Source organism: Gadus macrocephalus, chromosome 17 (genome assembly GCF_031168955.1).
Source record: "Gadus macrocephalus chromosome 17, ASM3116895v1".
In the NCBI taxonomy this organism is placed as follows: Eukaryota; Metazoa; Chordata; class Actinopteri; order Gadiformes; family Gadidae; genus Gadus; species Gadus macrocephalus.
Window position 1 is genome coordinate 237,169 of NC_082398.1, and position 27,574 is coordinate 264,742.

Consider the following 27,574-nt stretch of genomic DNA (forward strand, 5'->3'; position numbering starts at 1 on the left):
TCTACTGAGGACCTCACATTAGAACAGAGAGGTGCTGTTCTACAGAGAACATCACATTAGAACAGAGAGGTGCTGTTCTACTGAGGACCTCACATTAGAACAGAGAGGTGCTGTTCTACTGAGGACCTCACATTAGAACAGAGAGGTGCTGTTCTACTGAGGACCTCACATTAGAACAGAGAGGTGCTGTTCTACAGAGAACATCACATTAGAGTAGATAAGAGAGGAGAGAAGGGGTCCTGGGTGAAGCAGGCGTCTTTATTTCTGTAGCTGGAGGTTAGCTGAGGGGTCGCCCATACAAACATACGTACATACTGCTTGCTACACACGTCTTCATCATTATGTAACTAGTGGTTTTTAATAGACAAAGACAAGACTGCTTGAGAAAGAAACTATACAAGAAGAATGACAGTTTAGTAATATATGGCACATTGTTTTGTTTATACATATTGCTTTTAAAAGACAAACTATCAATCTTCCTCTTGTCAAAGTTACTTCATCAGGGTATTGCAATATAAAATATATGACTTCATTATGCAATATTGCAAATATCATCTCTAAATATTAATGTTATATTTTCAGGCATTATATTCAAGTACACATCAGCATATTTATTATTTTTGACAGAAAATAACATTCAACATCTCTAGTATATTTGGTAGGTCATGCAAAGTATTGTTTCTACTATATGAAATGGTGACATCATCACTCACGACCACATACTCAATGATGACATCACTCACGACCACATACTCAATGATGACATCACTCACGACCACATACTCAATGATGACATCATCACTCACGACCACATACTCAATGATGACATCATCACTTGGGACTGCAATCAGCCACAGATGCAGCCTTTACTTTAGTCTTAATTTATATCCAATCAATACAGTCAAGCTATTTAATCTCATATTGGTCATTCTAAAGCTCTTCATATGCCTGGTGACCTGATTCAAATTCCTTTTAGTGTTGATGTAAATATGGCCTCACAAACACAGAACCTAATGGGACAGACATTAAGAACAGGCAGACACACACAGACAGGAAATATTGCACAACGCCACAGTATTCAGTACGTAAAGACAGAACAGCCACAGTATTCAGTACGTAAAGACAGAACAGCCACAGTATTCAGTACGTAAAGACGGAACAGCCACAGTATTCAGTACGTAAAGATGGAACAGCCACAGTATTCAGTACGTAAAGACAGAACAGCCACAGTATTCAGTACGTAAAGATGGAACAGCCACAGTATTCACTATGTAAAGACAGAACAGCCACAGTATTCAGTACGTAAAGACGCAACAGCCACAGTATTCACGACGTAAAGACAGAACAGCCACAGTATTCAGTACGTAAAGACAGAACAGCCACAGTATTCACGACGTAAAGACAGAACAGCCACAGTATTCACTATGTCAAAACAGAACAGCCAAAGTACTCACGACGTAAAGACAGAACAGCCACAGTATTCACTATGTAGCGACGGAAGTATCAAGCAGTATGGAGCTGACTGCATCTCTTAAACTACAGGTCATTTTAAAGGGTACACACTAGTTTGAAAAGGAAAAACGAGGTCAGTAAGATGTTTGGACACAAAACTTTCCCAGAAACTAGGAAACCTTGGAGGAACTGAAAAGTAAGTTACGGGACATTATTCAATCCAACAAAAGTCAGTCTTCGAACTCGCCTCATTTGATTTTCAGCTGCCAGTTTTAAACATCTGCAGCCGCAAAAAGACATGACTGCTTGCTTTTTGTTAACTTGGGCATGCAGTAAATCACAGTCCTCTTGTTGCATCCATAGTGGTAAACTACGTTCAGATAAGGATTTCTGTTAAATGTGGGCAGGGGGGCAGTTATATGGCAGCAGTTATGTTTAGATACCATCTTCCTTCAAAAGAGCGTTAGTCTGTTTTAGGCTAACGACCGGAAAACACCCTAAAAAACTAACGTCTCCAAAACATGGATGCGTTAAAGAGTGCTCCAAATGCACACAACGTAAGCTTGTCTTCACTGGCCATAGAGTTAAGGGTTCAAGGTCTTTTTCCCGCCATAATGCCTAATGGAATATGGAGCGTCTTTGCGCCTTGCCAGCCAGAGCCCTTAGTGACGCCGCCTGAGACTGAAGTCCCAGAGACCCCCCTCCCACCGGCTCGCCCCCTCCCATCCTCTCTCCTCCCCCCTCTCCCCCAGGGCGAGAGGGGGGAGGAGGGGAGGTCAGCATTGAGGTCAGTGAAGTCAGATCGGATCAGCGCTGACGAAAGAGCAACATGAAAAAATAGAAGTTTCCTTTACTACATATAAACTCCACGTGGATACGGCCTGTAGATATAGGGTAGTAGGTGTTCCTCACATCACTTCAAGCAGCTAAATAATACAATAATCACACCATCTATAATGGGCTCCAATCAGCCAGTATATCGGGTCAACAACACACAATAACTAAATAAATACACATTCTGTGTCCATCCTCTCACCGCTGGGCCCAGAATAACACCCCCTGAGCCCCGCCCAGAGCCAGGTGTTCAGACACCTGGACCCCAGCAGCACCTACCTACTTCAGACCAGCACGCGATGGGGCAGTCTAAAGAACTACATCTATAGACCTAGAACCTCTGGTAGGACCGGGGGCTGGAGGGAGGATCAGAGGCGTGGTCTCCTGCCCTCTCTGGACAGCGTAGCGCCCCCTATCGGTACTCAGCCTCCCGGTCCAGAGGTCTGCTCAGCCGGGTTCAGACCCTCCCAGCGTCCGGACCTCCCCCGTACGCCTGGAGCGACGGCGCCCGAGGCACTGCACATGCTCACAGCGCCGTTTGTTAACATTCAGAAGCCAAGAAGTGAGTGGGCAGGTTTCCACGGCACCAGAGAGCTAAACATCCCATTCATCACCTGGGCTCCTCAGAGCGGCCCAGAGAGAGGACAGCACACAAACTAACACTGATCTGAGGCTCTCACGGTCACTGCAGTCCTAAGTACAGCACACACACACACACCCATGCAGGCTTCTCACAATACAGGGGACATGCTTCTGTCGGTACCAGGGTAATGCTGCCTAAAGCTAATAAAAAAGGGTCATCCGTATATTTTAGTATATAATATGAATCTGTAGTGTTGTGAAAAGAATGGCAGTGAGGTCAAATCAAATAGATTCCTGTGATGTTCAGAGTTAACCAGTGTTTCCTAGACGCACATGACATTTATCTTTCTCCCAATCACACACACACGCACACGCACACGCACACGCATACACACATTAGAGGTAATTGACTTTCCTTCACGGTGATGACCAACAGAAACATACAAGACATCCTGGTCAGAGTCAATGAGAAGAACTAAACCCACATAAATAAATCAATAAATAACATGAGAACAACAGTGCTTTGTGTGGTCAACGTTGGAGCGGAGGGAAGCGGCCGTCCTCTCCCATCCTGGGGCTCACAGGTCGCTGCAGCGCTCCTGCTTGCTGTAGTGGTCGAACTGGTTCTTCCAGTGCATCATGTAGGACGACCAGCGGTGGAACTCCACCTTCCACTGCCGCTCCGCCTCGTCGATGTTGTCTGGAGACAGGACAGAGGCAACCACCGTCAGCAACTAGTGTCAACCAGCTAGTGTCAGCAACTAGTGTCAACCAACCAGTGTCAACCAACCGGTGTCAACCAACTAGTGTCAACCAACTAGTGTCAACCAACTAGTGTCAGCAACTAGTGTCAACTAACCGGTGTCAACCAACTAGTGTCAACCAACTAGTGTCAACCAACCAGTGTCAACCAACCAGTGTCAGCAACTAGTGTCAGCAACTAGTGTCAACCAACCAGTGTCAACCAACCAGTGTCAACCAACCAGTGTCAACCAACCAGTGTCAGCAACTAGTGTCAACCAACCAGTGTCAACCAACCAGTGTCAACCAACTAGTGTCAACCAACTAGTGTCAACCAACCAGTGTCAGCAACTAGTGTCAGCAACTAGTGTCAACCAACCAGTGTCAACCAACCAGTGTCAACCAACTAGTGTCAACCAACTAGTGTCAACCAACTAGTGTCAACCAACCAGTGTCAGCAACTAGTGTCAGCAACTAGTGTCAACCAACCAGTGTCAACCAACCAGTGTCAACCAACCAGTGTCAGCAACTAGTGTCAACCAACCAGTGTCAGCAACTAGTGTCAACCAACTAGTGTCAACCAACTAGTGTCAACCAACCAGTGTCAGCAACTAGTGTCAGCAACTAGTGTCAACCAACCAGTGTCAACTAGGGCTTTGACTTCGAACTTCGTGATTCGAATATAATTCGAATATCAAAAAAATAAATCAAAATTCGAACGAATATTAGGCAGCCCTTAATATTCGAACCTGTTATGGGCAGGCCAAGAGGGAGAGACGTCGGAGAACCCATGCAGTCTATTCATAATATTGTAATGACCACAGAAGAGGCAGTGAATGAAGTATTGATTAGACAGCGATTTATTAGAAACATAATAAACCGTTGGAACACGCAAGACCGGTAACCATAGCAACGCCTGTAAACAAACCTCGCAAAGCCCAATTCAGGGCTGAATCCGAATACTCATACTTATAGTCTGCATTTTGTAGTACGCCACAAATATAGCGCGTCCGAATGCTCAGTGTGCATTGTGTAGTACGGAAAACGTTTCCGAATGCGTACTACCGCCACAGTATACAACGGTAGGTCACTACGTTACCAGACTACGAGTCTGGTAACGGACGAAGAAGAGATGGCTGACCCGACACTACCAACAGCGGCTTAGAAAGACGTCCTAGAAAGCGGCGAAAAAAAGACATTAAAAAGAGTAAAAAAGTAAAGTAAGTAATTAAGTAAAAAGAGACATTTTTAATTTAATAGCAACGATGACAAGACGGAAAACAGGTAACTTATCAAGGTAATTTTGCCGGCATCTGAGGGGAGACACGTCATCTCCAAACATCCGGTGGAGTTACGGCGGTGTTCGGAAGAGTTCAGAGGCGTTCTACGCATAGCTGTAGACCGTTCTAGGCGTTCTACGCATAGCTGTAGACCGTACTACACTGTCAAGTGTAGTACGGTCAAGTAGGACACTGAACATAAATAGTATGTACTAAGTATTCGGATTCAGCCCAGGTATTACTGAAGGCATTTAATGGTCAAAATATTATTAATAAATATTCGAATATATTCGAATACTAATATTAATAAACAAACGAACTTCGAATATGATTTTTGGCCAAAAGTCAAAGCCCTAGTGTCAACCAACCAGTGTCAACCAACCAGTGTCAGCAACTAGTGTCAACCAACCAGTGTCAGCAACTAGTGTCAACCAACCAGTGTCAGCAACTAGTGTCAACCAACCAGTGTCAGCAACTAGTGTCAACCAACTAGTGTCAACCAACTAGTGTCAACCAACTTGTGTCAACCAACTTGTGTCAACCAACTTGTGTCAACCAACTTGTGTAAACCAACCAGTGTCAACCAACCAGCGTCAACCAGCCAGCATCAGCAACTAGTCTTAACCAACTAGTGGGGGTCGTCTGTAACATTTTTATGTGAGGGTCGTCTGTAACATGTTAATGTGAGGGTCGTCTATGACATGTTAATGTGAGGGTCGTCTATGACATGTTAATGTGAGGGTCGTCTGTAACATGTTAATGTGGGGGTCGTCTGTAACATGTTAATGTGAGGGTCGTCTGTAACATTTTAATGTGAGGGTCGTCTATGACATGTTAATGTGAGGGTCGTCTATGACATATTAATGTGAGGGTCGTCTATGACATGTTAATGTGAGGGTCGTCTGTAACATGTTAATGTGAGGGTCGTCTGTAACATGTTAATGTGAGGGTCGTCTATGACATTTTAATGTGAGGGTCGTCTATGACATGTTAATGTGAGGGTCGTCTGTAACATGTTAATGTGAGGGTCGTCTATGACATGTTAATGTGAGGGTCGTCTGTAACATGTTAATGTGAGGGTCGTCTATGACATGTTAATGTGATGGTCGTCTCTGACATGTTAATGTGAGGGTCGTCTATAACATGCTAAGGGGAGGGTCGCCTGTAACATGTTAAGGGGAGGGTCGTCTGTAACATGTTAATGTGAGGGTCGTCTATAACATGTTAATGTGAGGGTCGTCTGTGACATGTTAATGTGAGGGTCGTCTGTAACATGTTAATGTGAGGGTCGTCTATGACATGTTAATGTGAGGGTCGTCTCTGACATGTTAATGTGAGGGTCGTCTATAACATGCTAAGGGGAGGGTCGTCTGTAACATGTTAAGGGGAGGGTCGTCTGTAACATGTTAATGTGAGGGTCGTCTATAACATGTTAATGTGAGGGTAGTCTGTGACATGTTAATGTGAGGGTCGTCTGTAACATGTTAATGTGAGGGTCGTCTATGACATGTTAATGTGAGGGTCGTCTATGACATGTTAATGTGAGGGTCGTCTATAACATGCTAAGGGGCCACAGACCGGTGATGTTGAGCAGGCGGGGCAGGAAGCGGTTCCAGAAGGCACACAGCTGGTTCCTCAGGCCCTTGTGGATCTTCAGCGGCTCCGTGTTCAGACCCACGTACTTCTGCTCGCTGAGGGAGAAGGCTGGCCAGCGCTTCCTGCTGTCCACAGGCCCCTCATGGTTCACATTGGGGTTCCTGAGGGCCACACAGGTCCATGAGGAAACGTCTTCTGGAGGTCACTATAGTAGCGTGGATAGTGAATGTAATGATGTAACAGTAGAAACATCTCACCCCGTGCGGGCAAAGTTGGCCCAGTGCCTCATGATGCGACGGCTGAGCTTCTCCTCCTCAGAGGTGTAGTTCAGCCGCCTCTCCAGGGGAAGGCCGAACACAAACTCGATCTCGTAGCCGTGGATGACGCCCATCCACTCCGGCCAGGCCAGGTTCGACGCACGGTGGTCGAACAGGTAGAGGTAGACACCACCTGAGGGGAGACAGGGGTCATCTCATGGAGCCAGAGGGGAGCCATGTTAAGATGGAGCCAGAGGGGAGCCGTGTTAGAGGGGATGGAGCCAGAGGGGAGCCATGTTAAGATGGAGCCAGAGGGGAGCCATGTTAGGGGGGATGGAGCCAGAGGGGAGCCATGTTAAGATGGAGCCAGAGGGGAGCCATGTTAAGATGGAGCCAGAGGGGAGCCATGTTAAGATGGAGCCAGAGGGGAGCCATGTTAAGATGGAGCCAGATGGGAGCCATGTTAAGATGGAGCCAGAGGGGAGCCATGTTAAGATGGAGCCAGAGGGGAGCCATGTTAAGATGGAGCCAGAGGGGAGCCATGTTAAGATGGAGCCAGAGGGGAGCCATGTTAAGATGGAGCCAGAGGGGAGCCATGTTAAGATGGAGCCAGAGGGGAGCCATGTTAAGATGGAGCCAGAGGGGAGCCATGTTAAGATGGAGCCAGAGGGGAGCCATGTTAAGATGGAGCCAGAGGGGAGCCATGTTAGAGGGGATGGAGCCAGAGGGGAGCCATGTTAAGATGGAGCCAGAGGGGAGCCATGTTAAGATGGAGCCAGAGGGGAGCCATGTTAGAGGGGATGGAGCCAGAGGGGAGCCATGTTAAGATGGAGCCAGAGGGGAGCCATGTTAAGATGGAGCCAGAGGGGAGCCATGTTAAGATGGAGCCAGAGGGGAGCCGTGTTAAGATGGAGCCAGAGGGGAGCCATGTTAAGATGGAGCCAGAGGGGAGCCATGTTAGAGGGGATGGAGCCAGAGGGGAGCCATGTTAAGATGGAGCCAGAGGGGAGCCATGTTAAGATGGAGCCAGAGGGGAGCCATGTTAAGATGGAGCCAGAGGGGAGCCGTGTTAAGATGGAGCCAGAGGGGAGCCATGTTAAGATGGAGCCAGAGGGGAGCCATGTTAGAGGGGATGGAGCCAGAGGGGAGCCATGTTAAGATGGAGCCAGAGGGGAGCCATGTTAAGATGGAGCCAGAGGGGAGCCGTGTTAAGATGGAGCCAGAGGGGAGCCATGTTAAGATGGAGCCAGAGGGGAGCCATGTTAGAGGGGATGGAGCCAGAGGGGAGCCATGTTAAGATGGAGCCAGAGGGGAGCCATGTTAAGATGGAGCCAGAGGGGAGCCATGTTAAGATGGAGCCAGAGGGGAGCCGTGTTAGAGGGGATGGAGCCAGAGGGGAGCCATGTTAAGATGGAGCCAGAGGGGAGCCATGTTAAGATGGAGCCAGAGGGGAGCCATGTTAAGATGGAGCCAGAGGGGAGCCATGTTAAGATGGAGCCAGAGGGGAGCCATGTTAAGATGGAGCCAGAGGGGAGCCGTGTTAGAGGGGATGGAGCCAGAGGGGAGCCTACCTTGGGAGTTGCCAGTGTTCGCGGCCCCAGGGATGCCCCCCTGGTTGCTGCGCAGCGCGTTGTACTGAGCATAGGTGTGGGCAAAGTAGGCCAGCGGGCAGATGACGTTGTGGTCGCCCACGATGTCGTCCATGGCGTCGCGGTTCTTCAGGCCGTTGTTCTCGTCTATCCAGTCGGTGTACTGGAGGACCACGGCCTCCAGCCCGATGTCGTTGGCATGGGGGACGCTCAGCTTCACGCCTGGGGGGGAACAGGGATGCTGAGGAGAGCTCACCAAGCAGACCCCAGATGGTTAACATAGACCAGCTAAAACGAAAATGTTTTAGCTGGTCTAGGAGGTGCACTAGTCATGGTGTGAGGATGTGTGTGAGGAGGTGCACTAGTCATGGTGTGAGGATGTGTGTGAGGAGGTGCACTAGTCATGGTGTGAGGATGTGTGTGAGGAGGTGCACTAGTCATGGTGTGAGGGTGTGTGTGAGGAGGTGCACTAGTCATGGTGTGAGGATGTGTGTGAGGAGGTGCACTAGTCATGGTGTGAGGATGTGTGTGAGGAGGTGCACTAGTCATGGTGTGAGGATGTGTGTGAGGAGGTGCACTAGTCATGGTGTGAGGATGTGTGTGAGGAGGTGCACTAGTCATGGTGTGAGGATGTGTGTGAGGAGGTGCACTAGTCATGGTGTGAGGATGTGTGTGAGGAGGTGCACTAGTCATGGTGTGAGGATGTGTGTGAGGAGGTGCACTAGTCATGGTGTGAGGATGTGTGTGAGGAGGTGCACTAGTCATGGTGTGAGGATGTGTGTGAGGAGGTGCACTAGTCATGGTGTGAGGATGTGTGTGAGGAGGTGCACTAGTCATGGTGTGAGGGTGTGTGTGAGGAGGTGCACTAGTCATGGTGTGAGGATGTGTGTGAGGAGGTGCACTAGTCATGGTGTGAGGATGTGTGTGAGGAGGTGCACTAGTCATGGTGTGAGGATGTGTGTGAGGAGGTGCACTAGTCATGGTGTGAGGATGTGTGTGAGGAGGTGCACTAGTCATGGTGTGAGGATGTGTGTGAGGAGGTGCACTAGTCATGGTGTGAGGATGTGTGTGAGGAGGTGCACTAGTCATGGTGTGAGGGTGTGTGTGAGGAGGTGCACTAGTCATGGTGTGAGGATGTGTGTGAGGAGGTGCACTAGTCATGGTGTGAGGATGTGTGTGAGGAGGTGCACTAGTCATGGTGTGAGGATGTGTGTGAGGAGGTGCACTAGTCATGGTGTGAGGATGTGTGTGAGGAGGTGCACTAGTCATGGTGTGAGGATGTGTGTGAGGAGGTGCACTAGTCATGGTGTGAGGATGTGTGTGAGGAGGTGCACTAGTCATGGTGTGAGGATGTGTGTGAGGAGGTGCACTAGTCATGGTGTGAGGATGTGTGTGAGGAGGTGCACTAGTCATGGTGTGAGGGTGTGTGTGAGGAGGTGCACTAGTCATGGTGTGAGGATGTGTGTGAGGAGGTGCACTAGTCATGGTGTGAGGATGTGTGTGAGGAGGTGCACTAGTCATGGTGTGAGGATGTGTGTGAGGAGGTGCACTAATGTCGGTACCTTGCATGAAGTCCTCTCTGGAGATCAGGCTCTCGTTGTCCTTGCTGAAGCCGGGTGCTCCATAGAGCAGGAAGTAGGAGCCCTCATCCTGGTTCACCCCCAGCAGGATCTGCGTGTCCTTGAAGTTCCCAGAGCTGAGCATGGCCTCGGGCGCGTCAGGCAGCACCACCCCGTCCACCACAGGCACGAAGGAGAAGCGGAACAGGGCGGACCAGGGCAGCACCTGGCACAACGCAGGCCAGTCAACACACATAGATCGATAGAGATCGATAGAGATCAGACTGCTATACTCTCTGTGGTGAGATCAGAGTACTATACTCTCTGTGGTGAGATCAGAGTACTATACTCTGTGTTGTGAGATCAGAGTACTATACTCTCTGTGGTGAGATCAGAGTACTATACTCTCTGTGGTGAGATCAGAGTACTATACTCTCTGTGGTGAGATCAGAGTACTATACTCTCTGTGGTGAGATCAGAGTACTATACTCTCTGTGGTGAGATCAGAGTACTATACTCTCTGTGGTGAGATCAGAGTACTATACTCTCTGTGGTGAGATCAGAGTACTATACTCTGTGTGGTGAGATCAGAGTACTATACTCTCTGTGGTGAGATCAGAGTACTATACTCTCTGTGGTGAGATCAGAGTACTATACTCTCTGTGGTGAGATCAGAGTACTATACTCTCTGTGGTGAGATAAGAGGACTATACTCTCTGTGGTAAGATCAGAGTACTATACTATCTGTGGTGAGATCAGAGTACTATACTCTCTGTGGTGAGATCAGAGTACTATACTCTCTGTGGTGAGATCAGAGTACTATACTCTGTGTGGTGAGATCAGAGTACTATACTCTCTGTGGTGAGATCAGAGTACTATACTCTCTGTGGTGAGATCAGAGTACTATACTCTCTGTGGTGAGATCAGAGTACTATACTCTCTGTGGTGAGATCAGAGTACTATACTCTCTGTGGTGAGATCAGAGTACTATACTCTGTGTGGTGAGATCAGAGTACTATACTCTCTGTGGTGAGATCAGAGTACTATACTCTCTGTGGTGAGATCAGAGTACTATACTCTCTGTGGTGAGATCAGAGTACTATACTCTCTGTGGTGAGATCAGAGGACTATACTCTCTGTGGTGAGATCAGAGTACTATACTCTCTGTGGTGAGATCAGAGTACTATACTCTCTGTGGTGAGATCAGAGTACTATACTCTCTGTGGTGAGATCAGAGTACTATACTCTCTGTGGTGAGATCAGAGTACTATACTCTCTGTGGTGAGATCAGAGTACTATACTCTCTGTGGTGAGATCAGAGTACTATACTCTCTGTGGTGAGAGTGAGTAGGTGCTATAGGAGGTGGTGTAGCTGCTATGGGAGGTGGTGTAGCTGCTATAGGTGGTGGTGGTATAGCTGCTATGGGAGGTGGTGTAGCTGCTATAGGTGGTGGTGGTGTAGCTGCTATGGGAGGTGGTGTAGCTGCTATAGGTGGTGGTGGTATAGCTGCTATGGGAGGTGGTGTAGCTGCTATAGGTGGTGGTGGTATAGCTGCTATGGGAGGTGGTGTAGCTGCTATAGGAGGTGGTGTAGCTGCTATGGGAGGTGGTGTAGCTGCTATGGGAGGTGGTGTAGCTGCTATAGGTGGTGGTGGTATAGCTGCTATGGGAGGTGGTGTAGCTGCTATAGGTGGTGGTGGTGTAGCTGCTATGGGAGGTGGTGTAGCTGCTATAGGTGGTGGTGGTATAGCTGCTATGGGAGGTGGTGTAGCTGCTATAGGAGGTGGTGTAGCTGCTATGGGAGGTGGTGTAGCTGCTATGGGAGGTGGTGTAGCTGCTATAGGTGGTGGTGGTATAGCTGCTATGGGAGGTGGTGTAGCTGCTATAGGTGGTGGTGGTGTAGCTGCTATGGGAGGTGGTGTAGCTGCTATAGGTGGTGGTGGTGTAGCTGCTATGGGAGGTGGTATAGCTGCTATGGGAGGTGGTGTAGCTACTATGGGAGGTGGTGTAGCTGCTATAGGTGGTGGTGGTATAGCTGCTATGGGAGGTGGTGTAGCTACTATGGGAGGTGGTGTAGCTGCTATGGGAGGTGGTGTAGCTGCTATAGGTGGTGGTGGTATAGCTGCTATGGGAGGTGGTGTAGCTGCTATAGGTGGTGGTGGTATAGCTGCTATGGGAGGTGGTGTAGCTACTATGGGAGGTGGTGTAGCTGCTATGGGAGGTGGTGGTGTAGCTGCTATGGGAGGTGGTGTAGCTGCTATAGGTGGTGGTGGTATAGCTGCTATGGGAGGTGGTGTAGCTGCTATAGGTGGTGGTGGTATAGCTGCTATGGGAGGTGGTGTAGCTGCTATAGGTGGTGGTGGTGTAGCTGCTATGGGAGGTGGTGTAGCTGCTATAGGTGGTGGTGGTGTAGCTGCTATGGGAGGTGGTGTAGCTGCTATAGGTGGTGGTGGTATAGCTGCTATGGGAGGTGGTATAGCTGCTATGGGAGGTGGTGGTATAGCTGCTATGGGAGGTGGTGTAGCTGCTATAGGTGGTGGTGGTATAGCTGCTATGGGAGGTGGTGTAGCTGCTATAGGTGGTGGTGGTATAGCTGCTATGGGAGGTGGTGTAGCTGCTATAGGTGGTGGTGGTATAGCTGCTATGGGAGGTGGTGTAGCTGCTATAGGTGGTGGTGGTGTAGCTGCTATGGGAGGTGGTGTAGCTGCTATAGGTGGTGGTGGTATAGCTGCTATGGGAGGTGGTGTAGCTGCTATGGGAGGTGGTGTAGCTGCTATAGGTGGTGGTGGTATAGCTGCTATGGGAGGTGGTGTAGCTGCTATAGGTGGTGGTGGTATAGCTGCTATGGGAGGTGGTGTAGCTGCTATAGGTGGTGGTGGTATAGCTGCTATGGGAGGTGGTGTAGCTGCTATAGGTGGTGGTGGTATAGCTGCTATGGGAGGTGGTGTAGCTGCTATAGGTGGAGGTGGTATAGCTGCTATGGGAGGTGGTGTAGCTGCTATGGGTGGTGGTGGTATAGCTGCTATGGGAGGTGGTGTAGCTGCTATGGGAGGTGGTGTAGCTGCCACGGGAGGCGGAGGTGTAGCTGCTAGAGGTGGTGTAGTGTACCTGCCACTCCTGGTCTATAGGAGGTGGTGTAGCTGCTATAGGTGGTGGTGGTGTAGCTGCTAGAGGGGGTGTAGTGTACCTGCCACTCCTGGTCTATAGGAGGTGGTGTAGCTGCCACGGGAGGCGGAGGTGTAGCTGCTAGAGGTGGTGTAGGGTACCTGCCACTCCTGGTCTATAGGAGGTGGTGTAGCTGCCACGGGAGGCGGAGGTGTAGCTGCTAGAGGTGGTGTAGGGTACCTGCCACTCCTGGTCGATGAGCTCCTGGGGGGGCTTGTTGCGCAGGCAGTCCACCAGCTCTGTGTCGTTGCCCCCGCTGCAGCCCACCAGCTTGGCCAGCAGCAGCGCCCGCCTCCGGGCCTCCGACGCGCTGACCGACGCCCAGGGGCAGTTGGGCACGCCGCTCTGCAGGATGGCCCGCGTGAAGGTGGCCCGGCTGTCCGGGGAGAGCAGGTGGAAGCCCACCGACGCACCGCCCGCACTCTCACCAAAGATGGTGACCTGGGGAGGAGGAGACGGCGACAGTCAGGAGACACGACCGCAAGGTCCACCCCTCCGCCGGCTGGAGGGCCAATCACAACGGGATCCTGGATGTGGATCTTACAGGTGATGAGTCACAAAGTAGTGGTGAGTGGCAAGTCTGGGTCATTTTAGGGTGGCTATCACCTGTTGGGGTACCACCTGTTGGGGTACCACCTGTTGGGCTATCACCTGTTGGGCTATCACCTGTTGGGCTATCACCTGTTGGGGGCTATCACCTGTTGGGGCTATCACCTGCTTGGGGTTATCACCTGCTTGGGGTACCACCCGTTGGGGTACCACCTGTTGGGGGTATCACCTGTTGGGGTACCACCTGTGGGGGTACCACCTGTTGGGGTACCACCTGTGGGGGTACCACCCGTTGGGGTACCACCTGTTGGGGTACCACCTGTTGGGGTATCACCTGTTGGGGTATAACCCTAACCTGTTGGGGTACCACCTGTGGGGCTCTCACCTGCTTGGGGTTCCCACCAAAGAGGTGGATGTTGTCCTGCACCCACTGCAGAGCCATCCTCTGGTCCAGCAGCCCCACGTTGCCCGGGGCCTCCGAGGAGCCGTGCAAAGCCAGGAAGCCGAACGCTCCGATCCGGTAGTTCATGGAAACCACGATGACCGTCTCGCTGTGGGCCAGATACCGGCCGTCATACACGTCCAGGGACGAAGAACCGCTGTAGAACCCTGAGGATAAGGACAGAGTCAGAACCAAACAGAACCTAACCTTAGAGAACCTTAGAGTCACCGCAGGCCTCACTCCTCTAGAACCTAAGAGTCACCGCAGGCCTCACTCCTCTAGAACCTAAGAGTCACCGCAGGCCTCACTTCTCTAGAACCTAAGAGTCACCGCATGCCCCACTCCTCTAGAACCTAAGAGTCACCGCAGGCCTCACTCCTCTAGAACCTAAGAGTCACCGCAGGCCTCACTCCTCTAGAACCTGAGAGTCACCTCATGTCTCACTCCTCTAGAACCTTAGAGTCACCGCAGGCCTCACTCCTCTAGAACCTTAGAGTCACCGCAGGCCTCACTCCTCTAGAACCTTAGAGTCACCGCAGGCCTCACTCCTCTAGAACCTTAGTCACCGCAGGCCTCACTCCTCTAGAACCTTAGAGTCACCGCAGGCCTCACTCCTCTAGAACCTAAGAGTCACCGCAGGCCTCACTTCTCTAGAACCTAAGAGTCACCGCAGGCCTCACTCCTCTAGAACCTTAGAGTCACCGCAGGCCTCACTCCTCTAGAACCTTAGAGTCACCTCATGTCTCACTCCTCTAGAACCTAAGAGTCACCGCAGGCCTCACTCCTCTAGAACCTTAGAGTCACCGCAGGCCTCACTCCTCTAGAACCTTAGAGTCACCGCAGGCCTCACTCCTCTAGAACCTTAGAGTCACCGCAGGCCTCACTCCTCTAGAACCTAAGAGTCACCGCAGGCCTCACTCCTCTAGAACCTTAGAGTCAACTCATGTCTCACTCCTCTAGAACCTAAGAGTCACCGCAGGCCTCACTCCTCTAGAACCTTAGAGTCACCGCAGGCCTCACTCCTCTAGAACCTTAGAGTCACCTCATGTCTCACTCCTCTAGAACCTTAAGAGTCACCGCAGGCCTCACTCCTCTAGAACCTTAGTCACCTCATGTCTCACTCCTCTAGAACCTAAGAGTCACCTCATGTCTTCTCCTCTAGAACCTAAGAGTCACCTCATGTCTCACTCCTCTAGAACCTTAGAGTCACCTCATGTCTCACTCCTCTAGAACCTTAGAGTCACCTCATGTCTCACTCCTCTAGAACCTAAGAGTCACCGCATGCCTCACTACTCGTAGTGCAGAACCTTGGAGTGTCACTATTGTACTGTGTCAGGTTATTGTACTTCATACAATAACCTGATTTGTACATCATCTTTGGTTACAGAAATCACAATATAGAAATCGGGAGATGCACATTAAAACCTTTTTTACTGCTTAATTAAATGCTGAATCTGAATTTGACTTCATTAGAAAATGGCCCCTTTCCCCCAGAGTCGGTTTAATCAGAATCAGAACCACTTGTGTCACCAATTACAAGAGTTTGGATCCTTTATGGTCCTTGGACCCTGGAGGTGTACATGACGTCTGATCACTAGACGACCACAGTGTGCACGGCCTGCCAGCGTCGGGGTCCCTTCCACTGGGTGGACCCCTACCTCCATCCCCCCAACAGGATCCAGTGGTGCTGGGGCACAATGTTATGGACCTAATGTTGCTGTATGTGACTGGGATGTACTGTGGTGTTACTGGGATGTTACTGTGGTGTTACTGGGATGTTACTGTGGTGTTGTTGTGGTGTTACTGGGATGTTACTGTGGTGTTACTGGGATGTTACTGGGATGTACTGTGGTGTTACTGGGATGTTACTGTGGTGTTACTGGGATGTTACTGTGGTGTTGTTGTGGTGTTACTGGGATGTTACTGTGGTGTTACTGGGATGTTACTGTGGTGTTACTGGGATGTTACTGTGGTGTTACTGGGATGTTACTGTGGTGTTACTGGGGTGTTACTGTGGTGTTGTTGTGGTGTTACTGGGATGTTACTGGGGTGTACTGTGGTGTTACTGGGATGTTACTGTGGTGTTACTGGGATGTTACTGTGGTGTTACTGGGATGTACTGTGGTGTTACTGGGATGTTACTGTGGTGTTACTGGGATGTACTGTGGTGTACTGTGGTGTTACTGGGATGTTACTGGGATGTTACTGTGGTGTTGTTGTGGTGTTACTGGGATGTACTGTGGTGTTACTGGGATGTTACTGTGGTGTTGTTGGGATGTTACTGGGATGTTACTGGGGTGTACTGTGGTGTTACTGGGGTGTTACTGGGATGTTACTGGGATGTACTGTGGCGTTACTGGGATGTTACTGGGATGTACTGTGGTGTTACTGGGATGTACTGTGGTGTTGTTGTGGTGTTACTGGGATGTTACTGGGATGTACTGTGGTGTTACTGGGATGTACTGTGGTGTTGTTGTGGTGTTACTGGGATGTTACTGGGATGTACTGTGGCGTTACTGGGAGGTTACTGGGATGTTACTGGGATGTACTGTGGGGTTCTGATCACCTCCCCCGTAGATCCACACCATGACAGTGAGGTTGTGGGGGCGTGGCGAGGACGGGACCCAGACGTTGAGGTACAGGCAGTCCTCGTTCATCTCCCTGTTGGGGTTCCACATCTCGCTGCCCTGGAAGCCGGGGTACGAGGTGTCCACGAACTGGTAGCAGGCGGCGGGGTAGGCGTTGGCCTCGTGCACGCCCCCCCACGACCGCTTGGGCTCAGGCGCACGGAACCGGCGCCGGCCCTGTGGGCGGCTCGGCGAAGGGCACGCCTAGGAAGGAGGTGACGTAGCTCCGTTCCAGCACGGGCAACCGCACCCCGCGCACCCGGCCCGCCTTGGTGGCCACCACCAGGTCGCCGTCGCCCTGGGAGAGGGCGGACGGGGACAGCAGCACCCAGAGAAGCAGAGGGGGGAGGGCTCGCAGCAGGAGGGACGGCATGGTGGGGCTCTGCTGGGGCTCCTAGACTCCTCGTGGACCGCCTGGGAGCTCACCTCCTGGAGGGGGGGGGGGAAGAGAGAGAGAGAGAGGGGGGGGTGGAGAGAGAGAGAGAGAGAGAGAGAGAGAGAGAGAGAGAGAGAGAGAGAGAGAGAGAGAGAGAGGGGGGGGGGGGGAGGGAGAGAGAGAGAGGGGGGGGGTGGAGAGAGGGAGAGAGAGAGAGAGAGAGAGAGGCAGAGAGAGAGAGAGAGAGAGAGAGAGAGAGAGAGAGAGAGAGAGAGAGAGAGAGAGAGAGAGAGAGAGGGGGGGGGGAGGAGAGAGAGAGAGAGAGAGAGAGAGAGAGGGGGGGGTGGGGTGGAGAGAGAGAGAGGAAGGCAGAGAGAGAGAGAGAGAGAGAGGCAGAGAGAGAGAGAGGCAGAGAGAGAGAGAGAGAGAGAGAAGAGAGAGAGAGAGAGAGAGAGAGAGAGAGAGAGAGTGGGAGAGAGAGAGAGAGAGAGAGGGGGGGGGTGGAGAGAGAGAGTGAGAGAGAGAGGCAGAGAGAGAGAGAGAGAGAGAGAGGAGAGTGGGAGAGAGAGAGAGAGAGAGAGGGGGGGGGTGGGGAGAGAGAGAGAGAGAGAGAGAGAGGCAGAGAGAGAAATGTAGTTAGGTGGAGTGTGATAGAGAACAGATGTGAGAGACAGACCAGGATAAATCAAGTGCACAAATAAGATGAGGAACAGAGATAGAAACTACTTATATATTATAAATATAATTTATATTATTTAGGGCAATATGGGTTTTTATTTTATTATTGGGTACTACAGCTTTCAGTTATTAATAACAAATTATTTAAAGAAAATATAACGTAATAGAAACCATGACGAGAGATAAATTATGTTAATATCTGCATGATCAATGCTAGCAGCATAAAGGGGTCACATGTTCTAAACATGCAGTGGACTAACGTGACTAACTGTGCCCCTGTTAACTCTAGTCTAAACATGCAGTGGACTAACGTGACTAACTCTGCCCCTGTTAACTCTAGTCTAAACATGCAGTGGACTAACGTGACTAACTCTGCCCCTGTTAACTCTAGTCTAAACATGCAGTGGACTAACGTGACTAACTCTGCCCCTGTTAACTCTAGTCTAAACATGCAGTGGACTAACGTGACTAACTCTGCCCCTGTTAACTCTAGTCTAAACATGCAGTGGACTAACGTGACTAACTCTGCCCCTGTTAACTCTAGTCTAAACATGCAGTGGACTAACGTGACTAACTCTGCCCCTGTTAACTCTAGTCTAAACATGCAGTGGACTAACGTGACTAACTCTGCCCCTGTTAACTCTAGTCTAAACATGCAGTGGACTAACGTGACTAACTCTGCCCCTGTTAACTCTAGTCTAAACATGCAGTGGACTAACGTGACTAACTCTGCCCCTGTTAACTCTAGTCTAAACATGCAGTGGACTAATGAATGAGGTTCCCCGCTCTAGTCTAGAGTTAGGGTCCGGTCAGAGTCAGGGTGAGAGAGACCAAGCATGTTTTGGTGGAGGTCTTTGGCAGGACGGGAACACCCCAAGGAAGTTCTGAGGACAATGTTTATGTTTTGCAATGTATAGTTACCATGGAGACCGGATTAGAACCGGGCCAGCGCAGGCTGTGTGTGTGTGTGTGTGTGTGTGTGTGTGTGTGTGTGTGTGTGTGTGTGTGTGTGTGTGTGTGTGTGTGTGTGTGTGTGTGTGTGTGTGTGTGTGTGTGTGTGTGTGTGTGTGTGTGTGTTACTATTTCTGAACAGGGCCCTCTTCCTGGTACGAGAGATCTATTTTAGACCTGTCACCTCTCTCTCTGTTCCACACTCGGGGAACAGAGAGAGCCCCTCCACACACTGAACACACACTGGACACACCCTAAACACACACTGGACACACCCTAAACACACACTGATCACCCTAAACACACACTAAACACACGCCCACATTGAACACCCCCCACAGTGAACACCCCCCACAGTGAACACCCCCCACAGTGAACACACTGAACACCCCCCACAGTGAACACCCCCCACAGTGAACACCCCCCACAGTGAACACACTGAACACCCCCCACAGTGAACACACTGAACACCCCCCACAGTGAACACACTGAACACCCCCCACAGTGAACACACTGAACACCCCCCACAGTGAACACCCCCTCACACTGAACCCCCCCACACAGTGAACACAAATACACACTCTCTGACCCTTACCACCAAAGAGAACTAATGCAAAGCGTCACTGAATTAAACAGAGACTGTTCGTCTGCGGAACAACTGCGTTGATGAGCTGAAATGTAAAACTATATCAAACTCTCAGAAGCAAAATATTGAACTGTTATGAGCTGGAGCAGTGAATCCCTAGCCTGGCTATCCCCAGAGCTGCCGTCATCTTCAGCACAAGAGGCTTGATCAACGGCCTATTTCAAATGACTCTGTACGCAATTGGCTGCTTGCCGTCGCTTCGCTGTCGTCATTGTGTTAAACCAGCCAATAGCGCGCCAGGGGAGCAAGCCAGCTTGGTGATTTGCTCCCGCAAAAGCATATTGGAAGCAGAAAGAATTGTATTGCTCTTTTCCACCTTCTGCAGGGCGAACTCAAATCGCCGGCAGAATGAGCTGGGGGTACCCAGTCTGGTGGATTTCTGTTCTGCTATTTCTTGTTTGATGATTTTGGTTAATCTGTTCCAATATTTTGTTATTTTGTCCAAAAGCTTTGATTGGTTTTAACCTACGAGCTGAACATCACAGACACTGATTGATTCAAACTGAATTTTTATTTTATGTGAATAATTAAATAAAAGATAAGAGGGGATAGGACTATTTTGATGAGTGCTGCATGCTGCGCTCAACTAAGTTTTATTTTGTCTTCTTTATTATCTCTACAAACTTTGGGACCTATCTCCTTCCTAATTTTTTCACCTAGAGACTCCATTCCAATTTGGAGTATACACACGGTATAAAGCGCTACTTTTCAGAATTTTTAAATATTTTATACTTTAAGATATTCTACTTAAAAAATATATTTTTTTACCATTCTCTGACACTTACTACTTCAGACTTTGTAACTTGGTCAAAATTGTATCGTTAACCTTCGTTCAAAGGTTTAACGAACCAACACACTTGTATCTTCAATAACCTGGAAACAGAATTTCGAGAATCATAGTTTAAGTTCCAGGTCGGCTTATTTTCATTTGGTGTCATTGATTTACGTTGAGGTTAGACCTCGGAGACGAGCAGGTAGTGTGGCCTGATTGGGCCGTTTTTCCCGCCCAATTGGACTAAAATGAGCATTAGGTGAGCTAGAAAATGAGCATTAGGCGAGTACAAACAATTTCGGCTGATTTAAGTAGAAAAATGGTGGGATTCATATAAATCTTTCTACAAACATCAATCAATACCATACCTTCAGAAGGCATATTGTTTATGCAGCTAGTACCACTATTACTTCAGCTACTACTACTATTACTACTTCTGCTACTATTCATACGGTTCATCTACGTCACGTTTTCTGGAACGCCGCCATTTGCACGACCGATCTCGCCAAGTATGGCCGCCCACACCGCTCATCTGAATGTTAGAGAGAGACGGATATTATCGATTTTAGGCTCCGATCCTTATTTGTTATCCCTATTTTTTTTTTTTTGTCCATTAGTATGCTTGCCTCAAATCAATCTTCATGACATATATATTTATTTAGTCCACAACCCCTCCCCATACAGTGGAGATATCTTGAAAGCGTGCAAGAGCACTGATGCCTACCAATATACTGTGGCTGGATGGGTGAAGGACGCTAAAGTGAGGCACTTGGCCACCAATAATCTTTATCTGATGAGGGCAAAGTTAAGTACTATATATTTGTGACTTCTTGTGAACAGTTTGTGGTGGGTTACTATCATTGATCGTGGAAATCAGTCATCAAATCATAGACGATCATTTCGCCGGGGACGCTTAGGACGAGTTTTCTTCAAGATTCATTTTGTACCCACAACAAAACCCGATTTGAATTATTATGGATTATTTTGGACAATGAATGAGGTATTAATACCAATACTCTTTGGCTGGGACGATGTCAACATTGGGTATATGGAGCAGAACATAGTGGGTCATATGTCAGCGTTTTTTTAATGCATTTTATTCATTAGTAAGCTACATGGATATGCCATCTTTCAGAACCTTTCATTACCTGCACTAAAGAGAATAAAAGAGTGCATCCTCATTGTTGGATTGTGGTCGTAGGCGCTGAGTTATCACTGAAACCAGTGGGTCAGTGGGTGGGATCGGCCGTCAAGATGGCGCCGCAAAGCTACAGCGACGTCACGTGAACCTTATGAATTACTACTACTAGAACAACTACAGCTACTACTACTACTTCAGTTACTACTACTACTACCAGTCCATTACTACTATTCAGATTATTCAGTTCAATTCATTTTACATTTCTGCATTTTTAGCAATGCTTTTGATTTACATTAAAACAACTTTGGACAGCATTATACTAACCCCGACCAGCATCATACTAACCCCAACCAGCATTATACTAACCCCGACCAGCATCATACTAACCCCGACCAGCATCATACTAACCCCAACCAGCATCATACTAACCCCAACCAGCATCATACTAACCCCAACCAGCATCATACTAACCCCAACCAGCATCATACTAACCCCAACCAGCATCATACTAACCCCAACCAGCATCATACTAACCCCAACCAGCATCATACTAACCCCAACCAGCATCATACTAACCCCAACCAGCATCATACTAACCCCAACCAGCATTATACTAACCCCAACCAGCATCATACTAACCCCAACCAGCATCATACTAACCCCAACCAGCATCATACTAACCCCAACCAGCATCATACTAACCCCGACCAGCATTATACTAACCCCGACCAGCATCATACTAACCCTAACCAGCATTATACTAACCCTAACCAGCATCATACTAACCCCAACCAGCATCATACTAACCCCAACCAGCATCATACTAACCCCAACCAGCATCATACTAACCCTAACCAGCATTATACTAACCCTAACCAGCATCATACTAACCCCAACCAGCATCATACTAACCCCAACCAGCATCATACTAACCCCAACCAGCATCATACTAACCCTAACCAGCATCATACTAACCCCAACCAGCATCATACTAACCCCAACCAGCATTATACTAACCCCAACCAGCATTATACTAACCCCAACCAGCATCATACTAACCCCAACCAGCATTATACTAACCCTAACCAGCATTATACTAACCCTAACCAGCATCATACTAACCCCAACCAGCATCATACTAACCCTAAACAGCATCATACTAACCCCAACCAGCATTATACTAACCCCAACCAGCATCATACTAACCCCAACCAGCATTATACTAACCCCAACCAGCATCATACTAACCCTAAACAGCATCATACTAACCCCAACCAGCATTATACTAACCCCAACCAGCATTATACTAACCCCAACCAGCATTATACTAACCCCAACCAGCATTATACTAACCCCAACCAGCATCATACTAACCCCAACCAGCATTATACTAACCCTAACCAGCATCATACTAACCCCAACCAGCATTATACTAACCCCAACCAGCATCATACTAACCCTTACCCTAACCAGTGTAATTCTTAGGGTGACTAGATATGAAGGCCCCAACAACTGGACCATCTGGAGGTCAGGCGTCTGGTTTCAGGTTCTTCTGAAGATCAGTCTGGCCCCGCCCCCGGTTAGATCAATCACAACCCAAACACTGGGGGAACCAATCAGGGCTAGGGGGAGGAGTTAGCTAGCCTTACAACAGCCAATCAGATTAGCTAAGGGATACTCGGAGGTGGAGCAGAAGGCGGTGGAGGCGGAGCAGGAGGCGGTGGAGGTGGAGCAGGAGGCGGTGGAGGTGAAGAGGTGGAGCAGGAGGAGGAGGAGGAGGTGGAGGTGGAGCAGGAGGAGGTGGAGGTGGAGCAGGAGGCGGTGGAGGTGGAGCAGGAGGCGGTGTAGGTGGAGCAGGAGGCGGTGGAGGTGGAGGTGAAGAGGTGGAGCAGGAGGAGGTGGAGGTGGAGCAGGAGGAGGTGGAGCAGGAGGCGTGGAGGGGTGGAGGTGGTGGGCTGGAGGTGAAGCAGGAGGCGGTGGAGGTGGAGCAGGAAGCGGTGGAGGTGGAGCAGGAGGCGGTGGAGGTGAGAAGGTGGAGGTGAGGCGGTGGAGGTGGAGCAGGAGGAGGTGGAGGTGAGAAGGTGGAGGTGAGGCGGTGGAGGTGGAGCAGGAGGCAGTGGAGGTGGAGGTGGAGCAGGAGGCGGTGGAGGTGGAGCAGGAGGCGGTGGAGGTGGAGGCGGTGGAGGTGGAGCAGGAGGCGGTGGATGTGCAGCTGAGGGGGCTCTGGTTGATTTATTTATACCAGACAGACAGCTGCCCGGCCGAGGAGAGGCACCAAACTCATTTAGGAACAGGAATGCATTTTGGGATGTAGGGTTAGCGTTAGCAATATGGTATGGGTTAGCTATATGGTTAGGGTTAGCTTTATGGTTAGCTATATGGTTAGGGTTAGCTATATGGTTAGGGTTAGCTATATGGTTAGGGTTAGCTAAATTGTAAGCTATATGGTTAGGGTTAGCTATATGGTAAGCTATATGGTAAGGGTTAGCTATATGGTAAGGGTTAGCTATATGGTTAGGGTTAGCTATATGGTATGGGTTAGCTATATGGTAAGCTATATGGTTAGGGTTAGCTATATTGTAAGCTATACGGTTAGGGTTAGCTATATTGTGAGCTATACGGTTAGGGTTAGCTATATGGTTAGGGTTAGCTATATGGTAAGCTATATGGTTAGGGTTAGCTATATGGTTAGTGTTAGCTATATGGTTAGGGTTAGCTATATGGGTAGGGTTAGCTATATGGTTAGTGTTAGCTATATGGTTAGGGTTAGCTATATGGTTAGTGTTAGCTATATGGTTAGGGTTAGCTATATGGTAAGCTATATGGGTAGGGTTAGCTATATGGTTAGTTTTAGCTATATGGTTAGCTATATGATAAGGGTTCGCTATATGGTAAGCTATATGGTTAGTGTTAGCTATATGGTTAGGGTTAGCTATATGGTTAGCTATATGATAAGGGTTCGGTATATGGTAAGCTATATGGTTAGTGTTAGCTACATGGTTAGGGTTAGCTATATGGTTAGCTATATGATAAGGGTTCGCTATATGGTAAGCTATATGGTTAGGGTTAGCTATACGTTAGGGTTAGCAATAGGAGAACAGCGATGACCATAATAAATAACATAAGCCCAGAATCAGCCTCTACTGCTCTTGAAATAGATTTATTGACAATTTATTGACTTTCATGACAAAGAAATGTCCTGTTTTTCCCAAACAGAAGTTACATCCGAAACATCCAACCAGTTGAATAGCATTTTACTAGTGTTAAACACATGATATTCTAAGGACAGACTGTATATGATATGTATATGAGCATTCTTGTGAAGAGGGCTGTGTGGTCCTCGTAAACTTATCACAAGACCTATAGTCTGCCAAATTATTAAATATAAATTAAAAATGTAATGTGGTGACTTCATAGGACGGTGTGCCTGCTTATTCATAATCATATCAGATATATAATATATCACAGGTCATCATAAGAACACATTTCATATTGCCATAAACACTAAGCTTACACAGTATATTCAATTATTGTGTGCAATAATACACAAAATATAAAAGGATAATCTATACATACCAGTAGGTACGCACACGCACACAACCTATCCCTATCTATATTACTATATCTTAGCAATCTATACATATAAATAAATATATAGCGTTGCTTTGGTTGCTGCTTCATGATTCGATTACCCGTTTAGTGGTCTGCAGCTAAATCAACTCATGCACACACGAAAGAGCCCCACACACACACACACACACACACACAGCCCCCCCCCACCCCCTCGGCCCACTGACACTTTGACGAGCAGAGGAAAAATTGTTGGAATATTCAGCTTGGGCTTTTGCTCATTTCACCCCACACACACACACACACACACACACACACACACACACACACACACACACACACACACACACACACACACACACACACACACACACACACACACACACACACACACACACACAGTAATATCGTTCATTGTCGCACTAGGAGATATAGCCGATTACAGCTGTTCCATATCTAGTTAAAGGCCACATATCTTCATCTAGACAAAAAGGCACATTTTGTGAAAATATTGTCAAATATATATTTTCCACCAGATTTCTCAAAATGGTCTTATTTTTACTAACAATGAGAAAATGAAATGGAAACGTGGTTGAGGATCATATAAGGCCCATCACCAAGTTTAAAAAACTTCAGCGCCACTATAACCATCAATTGTTTGTTTGTTTCATCATCAGGACTGCAGTGAAGGCAGCTAGCCAGTGGCTAGTTATCAGCGGCTAGTCAGTGGTACCAGGACTGTATGTACCAGCAGTAGGTACCTGTAGGGACCAGGACGGTAGGTACCAGTAGGCACCAGGACTGTAGATACCAGTAGGTACCAGTAGGCACCAGGACTGTAGGTACCAGTAGGTACCAGGACTGTAGATACCAGTAGGTACCAGGACTGTAGATACCAGTAAGGACCAGTAGGTACCAGGACTGTAGGTACCAGTAGGTACCAGGACTGTAGGTACCAGTAAGGACCAGTAGGTACCAGGACTGTAGGTACCAGTAGGTACCAGGACTGTAGGTACCAGTAAGGACCAGTAGGTACCAGGACTGTAGGTACCAGTAGGTACCAGGACGTGAGGCCCGTTAAACTCGTCATCATCAGCTGCTGACTAGCGGCCCAGAGACAGGTTAACCAGTCCATCGGTCTCATGGCGCAGCGGGCATTTAGCATGATATGTACCGCAGTATTAACACATTCATATATTAGTATATTCATATACCAATACATAGTCAATTAAAATGATTAGCAGGTCACATCACACTCGTTAAGATACTCCTAGTCCTCAAGGTATGAAGACTGATGGGTCAACCCTAGAGAAACAGTAGGTCTAACAGCAGGACTAACAGTAGGTCTAACAGTAGGACCACCAGTAGGACTAACAGTAGGACTAACTAACAGTAGGTCTAACAGTAGGACTACCAGTAGGACTAACAGTAGGTCTAACTAACAGTAGGTCTAACAGTAGGACTAGCAGTAGGTCTAACTAACAGTAGGTCTGACAGTATGTCTCTAACAGTAGGACTAACAGTAAGTCTCTAACAGTAGGTCTAACAGTAACGGTAGGACTAACAGTAGGTACTAACCGTAGGTCTCTGACAGTAGGTCTAACAGTAGGTCTGACAGAAGGTCTTCCACAGTAGGTCTGACAGTATGTCTCTAACAGTAGGACTAACAGTAAGTCTCCAACAGTAGGTCTAACAGTAACGGTAGGACTAACAGTAGGTACTAACCGTAGGTCTCTGACAGTAGGTCTAACAGTAGGTCTGACAGAAGGTCTTCCACAGTAGGCTGTAGACCTGTAGTAGTTTACCTGGTGTCTTATGGGAGCTGATGACTCGCCGTTTTCCTCCTCGTCTCTCGTCTCTTCTCTTCGTGTCCGTGGGCTGCCGGCAGAACGACGGGAGGACCCCCTAGCTACTACCGCAGAGAGAGGCTCACCTTAAGGGTTTACTTAATAATACGAATAATGCCGGAGAGCGATGTGAACATGCGTACCGCTGGACCCTATTGAGTGTTGATAGAGGAGACGACGAGAAGCTAAATAACACTCCTCACGCGAGACTCCGACCACAATAAACTAGTCAATGCGAGACTCTCGCGAGAGGAGTGCCAATGCCAACATTCAGAGAAGACATACAATACAATCAACTACAGAGAAAAAACTCTCTCACTCTCTCTCTTTTTCCCTCCTCTGCCATTCCCTCCCCCTCTCGCCCTCCTCCCCCCCCCCTCTCTCTCTCTCTGACAACTGTTGTTTTACTATCCCTGTTCTCACATAGACACTAGTCAGCCCAAAGTGCCTATATATATGCAAGTATATATTTACAAATATATATATATATATATATATATGAACTAATTATATATATATATATATGAACTACTTATATATATATATATATATATATATATATATATATATATATATATATATATATATATATATATATAGGCACACCACTGTTTAGTTCAAGCCTTGTTCAATACTTGAACCTGATTGGTCAATAACAGTATACTATAATATAGTATATATAACATAATTGGTGGTTTATTCCTTACATATACTATTGAACCTGTAGTAGTTTATATATAATATTGTGAGTATTAAACCTGTTGTAGTAGTACTAGCAGCACGGCTGGTGTAGTTCTAACAGAATAATTATATATGCACAACAGATGCTGCAGGAGGCCTGCTACAAGGCTGATGTAGTAACAAGGGAGAGAGAAGGAGAGAGGAGAGGAGAGGAGAGAAGAGAGGAGAGAGGAGGAGAG

The 27,574-nt window shown here is 48.3% G+C and overlaps 1 protein-coding gene across 1 annotated transcript; it reads right to left on the reverse strand.

Moving 5' to 3' along the window:
* Positions 1-244: 244 nt before the first annotated feature.
* Positions 245-26,926, reverse strand: ache (acetylcholinesterase). Its single transcript, XM_060076923.1, is given in 10 exon segments — positions 245-3,568; positions 6,468-6,646; positions 6,743-6,935; positions 8,314-8,553; positions 9,894-10,116; positions 13,236-13,496; positions 13,990-14,213; positions 16,613-16,850; positions 16,852-17,102; positions 26,613-26,926. Coding segments are annotated over 9 exon segments (1,875 nt in total). The 5' UTR covers positions 17,047-17,102; positions 26,613-26,926; the 3' UTR covers positions 245-3,446.
* Between the last annotated feature and the right edge of the window lie 648 nt (positions 26,927-27,574).